This window comes from Silurus aristotelis, assembly GCF_946808225.1.
Source record: "Silurus aristotelis genome assembly, chromosome: 16".
Taxonomy (NCBI): Eukaryota; Metazoa; Chordata; class Actinopteri; order Siluriformes; family Siluridae; genus Silurus; species Silurus aristotelis.
The window spans coordinates 20,859,696-20,868,673 of record NC_139589.1 but is presented as its reverse complement, the minus strand read 5'-3'; the positions used below and the strand labels follow the sequence as shown (position 1 = coordinate 20,868,673).

General features: G+C 37.9%; 1 protein-coding gene across 1 annotated transcript; it reads left to right on the top strand.

Annotated features, from left to right (window-relative positions):
• Nucleotides 1–1,211: 1,211 nt before the first annotated feature.
• pus1 (pseudouridine synthase 1) lies at nt 1,212–8,176 on the top strand. The gene is made up of 6 exons (XM_083564171.1): nt 1,212–1,459; nt 1,550–1,770; nt 5,250–5,387; nt 5,751–5,853; nt 6,005–6,690; nt 7,970–8,176. The coding sequence occupies exons 1-6, from the start codon at nt 1,390–1,392 to the stop codon at nt 8,000–8,002; spliced, it is 1,251 nt and encodes a 416-aa protein (XP_083420297.1). The 5' UTR covers nt 1,212–1,389; the 3' UTR covers nt 8,003–8,176.
• Nucleotides 8,177–8,978: the final 802 nt, after the last annotated feature.

Here is an 8,978-nt window from a genome sequence, read left to right as displayed (position 1 = left end):
CTACCACCTTTAGTGGACTTTGCTATTCTAAGAACTACTAGAAGCCCAGAGTTTTGAGATCTCAGGGAGCGTGGCGGATTGTAGCGTGTTAAAAGACTGGATAGATACATAGGAGCCAAACCATTTAGTGCTTTATAAGTGAGAAGTAATAGTTTGTAGTCTATTCGAAACTTAACAGGAAGCCAGGACGATAGGATTGGGGTTATATGATCATATTTTCTTGACCTTGTGAGAACTCTGGCTGCTGCATTCTGGACTAACTGAAGCTTGTTTATTAATGATGCAGGACATCCACCTAGTAATGCATTACAGTAGTCTATTCTGGAGGTCATAAACGCATGGATGAGCTTCTCTGCATCGGATATAGACACCATGTTTCTTAACTTAGAAATATTTCTAAGGTGAAAGAAGGCTGTTTTTGTAACTTGGTTGATATGATATTTGAAAGACAAGTTGCTGTCTAAAATAACTCCCAGGTCTTTTACCGTTGAACTAGTAGTTACAGAACATCCGTCTAAATGCAGGTTGAGATGCTGGAGCTTCTGTATACTAGTTTTTGGGCCGATGAACAAAATCTCAGTCTTATCAGAATTTAAAAGTAGAAAGTTATGGGTCATCCAATCTCTTATTTCCTTAACACACTCAGTTATCCGAGTTAATTGAGCTGTATCGCCTGGTTTAGATGAGATATATAGCTATCATCAGCATAACAATAGAAGCTAATTCCATGCCTTCTAATAATATTTCCTAACGGAAGCATGTATATTGTGAGGAGTCCTAAGAGGTCATGATTAATAGTATTGTTTTTGTTTTCTCGTGATCACGACTTAATTTTCTCATAGTCTCGACATAGCAAACGTTGTTTCCTGACGATCATCAGTACTCGGTTTTTCTGTGTTTTCGACAATAGAACAAGAAAACAACATGTCGAGATTATGAGAAGATTAAATCGTGATCAAGAGAAAAGAAGTAAGAAAAATATACAAAAATGCGTGGCCACATTGGACTTTCGTAGGTACATTAGATGCAGAAAACAATATATATATATTTTTTTTTATTTTTTTTTCCTTTTTTTTAATGGATCGCATATAAAATACACTGATATGTCTGATATTAGCATAATAAGATCATACACTGGTGATTGAGGATATTTAGATTATATATTGTGTTATTTTTCTAGCTTATATATAGGACCCTGAACTGCAGGCTTTCTGAGATCTCGCGATATTTTCCGAGAGGTTAGAGATCACCGCTCCATGTGCTCGTGTGAAGGCAACCCGGAAACTATGCGGTTGATGCTACATGTTCGTTTAAAAGCGAAAAGATAAAAAGTGAGGAGAAAAAAAAAAAAGAGGATGAGCTTCTCGAGTTTATTAAATTATTCGTGAGATGCTGAAATTCTGTCCTTTTGTCCGAGTTTTTAGTAGTCAGCGTTTCAAGTCAGCAGTTAAACCCAGAGGTGAGATCAATGCGTTCAACATGAAAAGCGCTGCAGAAGGACACTTCCGTCTCATTTCCGTCTCATTTCCGTCTCTGTGTGTTTGAACAGGTCAGTGCAGGATCGGAAGGTTTTGTGGACTGTTTGTGCAGAAGATGTCTGGGGAGGAAAACCAGAATCCCAGCAACATGCCCAAGCTGAAAAGAGCTCCAGAAAGCAGCGAGGTGGAAAATGAAACGAAGAAGCTGAGAATCGAAGAGGAGAAGAGATTCCCCAAAAGAAAAGTTGTCCTCCTTATGGCTTATTCAGGAAAAGGATACTATGGAATGCAGGCAAGTTGGTGATGCTCAGTGTTGCCAGGTTTAAAATGGCGCTTGATGTCTCCAGATGACGTCACTGATCTACTCTGCATGTTGGAATATAATGGATATGGACTTTCTATTAGGAAACTACATTTTTGGGAGTACTGAAGTAAATAAAGTGTAAAAGAACATCTTTGGAACATGAGACAGGATGTCCAGAGAATTAGGGATCGCCCAAAATAGATAGATCAACCCAAATTCAGCGAAATACGCAATAACAATCGAGCATAAGAGTAAACATATAAAATACTTTCTTGTAAACGTTTCCACCACGTATAGAGTCGGAGATGATTAATACAAAATCAAGAATGTAGTTTTAGTCTCCTCTCGTTCTTGTCCTGGGTCATGGCACCAAATGAGGATTAACTGTCTTACATAGTGGCAGCTTGGTAGCGCTGGGATTTGAACTCACAACCTTCAGAATTCCAACATCGTACCCACTGAGCTTCCCCTTATAGCCCTATTCAAATCGGATTTGTTCGTTAGAAGGTTGTGTGTGTAATCTGTTGGTACACGCTCACATCTGGATCATGTTACACTCAAAACCATGTTCCAGCAGTCGAACAGATGATCAAGTAGAGGCACTCGCTCTTATTTCAATTCTGGTTGAACAGAAGTTAACACAATTCCCTGAAATTATGATGAAACAGTAATGGGAAAGTATTCAAGTAGAATCCATGAATGTTTAATATCTGAAGGACGGTCACTGATTGTCAAGGATTCCATCAGATTCTATTAAAAATTCTCAGGAAGCAGAATGTGCTTTTAAATTATGGTGATGTTGACATGCAGGAAATGGATTATGGATAGAGTAGTTCAACGTTTTTTTTCTATTTACCACATTCATATTAGAGGTCGACCTAATAATTATTTCTCTGGACGATGCAGATGTTTAGAAATCAGAGCAGCCGATGGTCGATATATGACAGATTATTTGGGTCGATATGTTTGGCGGATTTTCTTTTTTCCTCCCCTTCAGCTCATAAAATCTAACAGTTATTAAAAAAGAAGTGACAAAAAATTGCTTAAATGAAACATTTATTGACCAACACAAGCCTCTTCAATCAGTGCACTTAGCAGGTTTTGGTACCTGTGCCTACCTGTTGCTAAACTACAGCTGGTTAAACGCTTGCTAACAATACAGTTCCAAAAGTTTACTCCCATTCTCTCTCCAAATGTTCTTCTCATTCTCTCTCCAAATGTACTTCTCATTCTCTCTCCAAATGTACTTCTCATTCTCTCTCCAAATGTTCTTCTCATTCTCTCTCCAAATATTCTTCTCATTCTCTCTCCAAATGTTCTTCTCATTCTCTCTCCAAATGTTCTTCTCATTCTCTCTCCAAATATTCTTCTCATTCTCTCTCCAAATGTTCTTCTCATTCTCTCTCCAAATGTTCTTCTCATTCTCTCTCCAAATGTTCTTCTCATTCTCTCTCCAAATGTTCTTCTCATTCTCTCTCCAAATGTTTTTCTTATTCTCTCTCCAAATATTCTTCTCATTCTCTCTCCAAATGTTCTTCTCATTCTCTCCAAATGTTCTTCTCTCCAAATGTTCTTCTCATTCTCTCTCCAAATGTTCTTCTCATTCTCTCTCCAAATGTTCTTCTCATTCTCTCTCCAAATGTTTTTCTTATTCTCTCTCCAAATGTTCTTCTCATTCTCTCTCCAAATGTTCTACTCTCCAAATGTTCTTCTCATTCTCTCTCCAAAAGTAGCATCATATGCAACTAATAAAATATAAGGCTAGAATAAAAACGGAGATTAAGAACTTGAAGCTCAGGATACGCCAGTCCGCTGGGCAACATCACATCGGGTGTTTTTTTAAGCAGCAGGTGGCGGAGCTTGTCTGCAGGAAAGAGAATTCCGATTGGCCGTTCAGCTTAGCGAATGAGCACACAAGAAAAAAAACGGAAAGCAAACAAAGACGGACTAAAGAGGGAACGTGCAGACGCTCGTCTGTTGTCATTCTTGCTCTTGTCTTTGCAACGAACACTGTGCTGTAATGTATACGTGACAAATAAAAGCTTTTCTATTCAGTTTTATTACTTAATACTACTCTATGATTGAACAAAGCGACACGAATCACGGCAGGAGTAAACGCTGCTTGTGTTATATATTCTAGCTATTTCGGTTTCCTTGTTTGCCGAATACAGACTTCTGCCAAGTCAAGTCAAGTCAAGTCAAGTTTATTTGTATAGCGCTTTTCACAACAGACATTGTCTCAAAGCAGCTTTACAGAAAACAACAGTGAAGGTGAATGGTGTGCGTTTGTCCCTGATGAGCAGCCGTGGCGACAGTGGCAAGGAAAAACTCCCTTAGATGATATGAGGAAGAAACCTTGAGAGGAACCAGACTCAAAGGGGAACCCATCCTCATATGGGTGACATCAAAAGTTTGGTCATAAATCTTTCAACAATACAGAACAATTTGTGATCATCATAGATCCAGCATCAGCTTCTCCATGCCAGGGCCTTTAAACACTCGGCATCTACTTCTCCATGATCATCCATAGGTCCATAATCTTCACGAGGTGGGACGTGACTGGAGCTGGCCAAACCTCAGGAAGCCTCGGGATGGGAAGAGAAAGAGAAGCAGTGGAGAGGAATTAGCGTAGCTGCTGTTCATGATATTAACAGCACAAGTTGATAATGTGCATGTGATCAGATGTTCTGGAGCACAAGGTTGTGATGTGATGTGCGTGATGTGTGTTATGTGTAGGCTTTGCTAAAAAGATATGTTTTTAATCTACACTTAAACTGGGAGAGTGTATCTGAACCCCGAACACTGTCAGGAAGACTATTCCAGAGTTTAGGAGCTAAATGTGAAAATGCTCTACCGCCTTTAGTGGACTTTGCTATTCTAGGAACTACTAGAAGCCCAGAGTTTTGAGATCTCAGGGAGCGTGACGGATTGTAGCGTGTTAAGAGACTGGATAGATACATGGGAGCCAAACCATTTAGTGCTTTATAAGTGAGTAGCAGTAGTTTGTAGTCTATTCGAAACTTAATAGGAAGCCAATGTAGGGACGATAAGATTGGGGTTATATGATCGTATTTTCTTGACCTAGTAAGAACTCTTGCTGCGGCATTCTGAACTAACTGAAGCTTGTTTATTAATGATGCAGGACATCCACCTAGTAATGCATTACAGTAGTCTATTCTAGAGGTCATAAACGCATGGACGAGCTTCTCTGCATCAGATATAGATAACATATTTCTTAGCTTAGAAATATTTCTAAGGTGAAAGAAGGCTGTTTTTGTAACTTGATTGATGTGATTTTTAAAAGATAAGTTGCTGTCTAAAATAACTCCCAGGTCTTTTACCGTTGAACTAGTAGTTACAGAACAACCGTCTGCCAACTAAGGTATGTTGCAAGATCTTTCAAAAGAATGCTGATATTGAAAATGTTTCAACTTGCCTGTTGAAACTTGGTTTTCTGTTCCCATTAGAGGAATCCTGGAAATTCTCAGTTTAAAACTATTGAAGATGAACTGGTCAGTGCGCTCATCAGTGCCGGGTGTATTCCTGAAAATCACGGAGATGATATGAAGAAGATGTCTTTCCAGAGATGTGCCAGGACTGACAAGGTGAGGACGGGAAATCATAGTGTAGTGCTCAGGGGTGGATGATGTAACCAAAACCTGGTGACATTTCTATCATCCTAATCATGATGTTTAAGTTAAAGTGTGGAAGGAGACTCCAGCGGTAGCATTTAAGTGTTAGTATGGGTTTTTTTTGCTATAAGAGAGTCTTCAGGGTAGTAGACTGCACATGAGGTGCTGAAATGATAAAAAAAAAAAAAAACACTAAATATACACTAAGATGTTTATTCTGTGCACAACAAAGCCATGTACTAGTGTTTGTGCATCCTTAAAATCTGTGTCATTCTGTGTGTCATTCTCCGAGCTATATTTTATATATACCCATGATCTTTTCTGATTATATTTCAGGGTGTGTCTGCAGCTGGCCAGGTCGTATCTCTGAAGCTGTGGCTGATCGAGGGCATTCTGGAAAAGATCAACACCCACCTTCCACCACAGATTAGAGTTTTAGGTGATATATATATATATATATATATATATATATATATATATATATATATATATATATATATATATATATATATAAAAGAATATCTTTATATTTGTTTTCTGTGTGTGTGTGTCAGAATTGCTTGATCTAATCTAATAAAAATCTTTGACAGGTTTAAAGAGAGTCACAGGCGGCTTCAACTCCAAAAACAACTGCGACGCCAGGACCTACTCGTATATGCTTCCCACAGTCTCATTCTCTCCTAAAGACACCGACCAAGAGGATACGTCCTTCCGCTTGAACACAGAGACACTTCAGACAGTCAACAAGCTCTTTGCGCTCTACAAAGGAACCCATAATTTCCATAACTTCACGTCACAGAAGGGCCCTCGGGACCCAAGCGCTAAGCGCTACATCACGCAGATGTCCTGCGGCGAGCCCTTCGTCAGGGAGGGGGCGGAGTTTGCGGTGATCACAGTGCGAGGCCAGAGCTTCATGATGCACCAGATCCGGAAGATGATTGGATTGGTGATTGCTGTGGTTAAAGGATACGCGCAAGAGGAGATCATTGAAAGGAGCTGGGGCGAGGAGAAGGTCGATGTCCCCAAGGCTCCTGGGCTTGGCCTGGTGTTGGAGCGGGTGCACTTTGACCGGTACAACAAGCGTTTCGGGGGAGACGGGCTTCACGAGACACTGGAGTGGGGGCAAGAAGAGGACGCTATATCCGCCTTTAAGGAAGCACACATTTACCCCAGTATAGTGGAGACGGAGTGTCAGGAGAAGTCCATGGTCAGCTGGATGAATACACTGCCTATTCATGACTTTACCGCCACGGCAACCGGCAAACAAGAACGCAAGGTGCGTGAAATAAAAATACCCAACGTTTATGTTGTCTGGTAAATCTGTGGACGGACGGATGGATTGGGGGGACTTGATTGGATAGAATTGGTTAAATAGATACAAGGATGGATGGATGGATGGATGGATATATGGTTTGAAAAGATTTAGTTGGATGGATGGATTGGAAGGATAGAGTTGAATGTATGGATGGATAGATAAATAGATGGATGGATTGGAGGGATTTGGTTGGTTTCAGTGGAAGGAGGGATTGGAAGGATTTTGTTGAATGGATGGATAGATGGATTGGAAGAATATGGGTTAATGGTTGACTGGATAGATGGATGGTTTGAAAAGATTGGAATGATTTGGTTGAATTGATACATAGATATATGGATGAATGGATTGGAAGGATTTAGTTGATTGGATACATGGATGGATGTATGTATAGATGTATGAATGGATGGATGGATGGATGGATGGATGGATGGATGGATGGATGGATGGATTGGAAGGATTTATTTGAATGGATACATAGATGGGTGGATGGATAAATGGATTGGAATGGTTTAGTTGAATGGATAGATAAATGAATGGATCAATGGATGGATGGATAGATAGATAAATGAATGGATTGGATGAATGAATTCTCTAATCTGATCATTGGTCAGAGGGTAAATGCTTAATAATCTTCAGTAGTTCTGGCTGAAAGTCACTTCTTTCTGTAGCAACAACCTCATTTAATTGTTTTGCTGACAGTTTGTATAATTTAAGGCAAATACAAAACTGTTAAACATCATTGAACAACATAATGCTAAAGATTTACATTTTTGGAAGGAGTCCCCAGTATTATGACACTTTGTTACAGTCAGTAGGTTTTTCTTTCCACTTGCAACTGTTTATCTGATATTGTAATGTAAGAGTCTCAGGAACCTTCCACACAAGTACGTGTAACTAAAAATGAACGAAAATGATCATTTTTGAGGAATGAACCCCTTCATACATTTTATTTACATATACATTCTATAACAACATAAAACTTTCAGGGTCAGCTATCTGCCCGTCTTTGTTTTTTATTTTTAATAACTAATTTTAATTAGGTTTTAATTTGTGCAAAGTTTACATTCCCTTAAGACCAATCGATTTTATCTCAACATAACATATAATGTGTTCGATGATTATGATGAATGTGTTTTATGATTACACATTGTTTTCAATTTTGCACACATTTTTACAAATATGTGATAATGGTACCAAACCTTTTTCTTAAAAGTGGATATTCTCTTTTTTTTTTCCCCAGGATGAAGATGAAGATGGAAACACTTCAGACTGAGACAAATGCTTTTTTTTGTTTTTCTCCTCATTTCATTAAATTTTTTTTTTTTTCCATGTTCCAATATAACCTTTGAAATAAACCTCTAATTTTATTCGCCGCTTTTGTTCCCCTCATATTTTATTCTGACATACATGTTATAAATTGTACATAATAAATAATACATTTGAAGTTTGACCTCATTGAACTCATTTACATTTTAACCCTAATTCTATTCAGTTGTCCAAGTTATACCTGCAATTTGCTGCCAGGTTAATGTAGCCAACGTTGTAGATGAAATAAGATCATTGTGTTTTCTTTTTTGTTCCTGAAAAGTTTAGTATTAGTCTTATTTCTATTCTCTCATATTCTCATTTAAATACCTGAAAATTGGTATGGTAGGAACCAGTGATTGTGTGCAGAACGTTTTCAATATCTCAGAACATAATTGTCTGAACCACTCTTTAAAATGGACGCATTATCATATAGAAACTCATGGTTTAGATAACGTATTCTTTACATTCCTGAGGTGTTTAAATGATTTAATAGTTACCAGAAGAACGGATCGATATTTTCTGAACCATAATGCTAAAGGTAATGGAAACATTTTCATAATGCTGAAAAACAAAGCATAAAGAGGTAAAACAGTTATTGAACTGTTTCTGTGCTTTTTGTGTTACATGAATAGATACATGAGATGGATAGATGAGATATTTTGGGTTGAATAAATACAAAGAATTGATGGATGGATTGAAAGACGGAAGGAAAGCTAAGGGTCTTCAACTCTGTGAAACACTTCAAACGTATCTTGACATTCCAGTGCATGATGTCTTTAACTTACAAAGAAAGACAAGACAATTTGACCTTAAAATCAGAAGAAAAGAAAAGAAAAAAAAAAAAAAATATATATATATATATATATATATATATATATATATATATATATATATATATATATATATATAAACATTTATAAAATATATAATACATCTCTAAA

Excerpts from the sequence above, each read along its gene's own strand:
- pus1 (XM_083564171.1), top strand. The coding sequence starts at position 1,390 with ATGCTGAAATTCTGTCCTTTTGTCCGAGTTTTTAGTAGTCAGCGTTTC. Across the intron at positions 5,388-5,750 it reads GATGTGCCAGGACTGACAAG|GGTGTGTCTGCAGCTGGCCA; the intron begins GTGAGGACGGGA and ends ATTATATTTCAG. Across the intron at positions 6,691-7,969 it reads CCGGCAAACAAGAACGCAAG|GATGAAGATGAAGATGGAAA; the intron begins GTGCGTGAAATA and ends TTTTTTCCCCAG.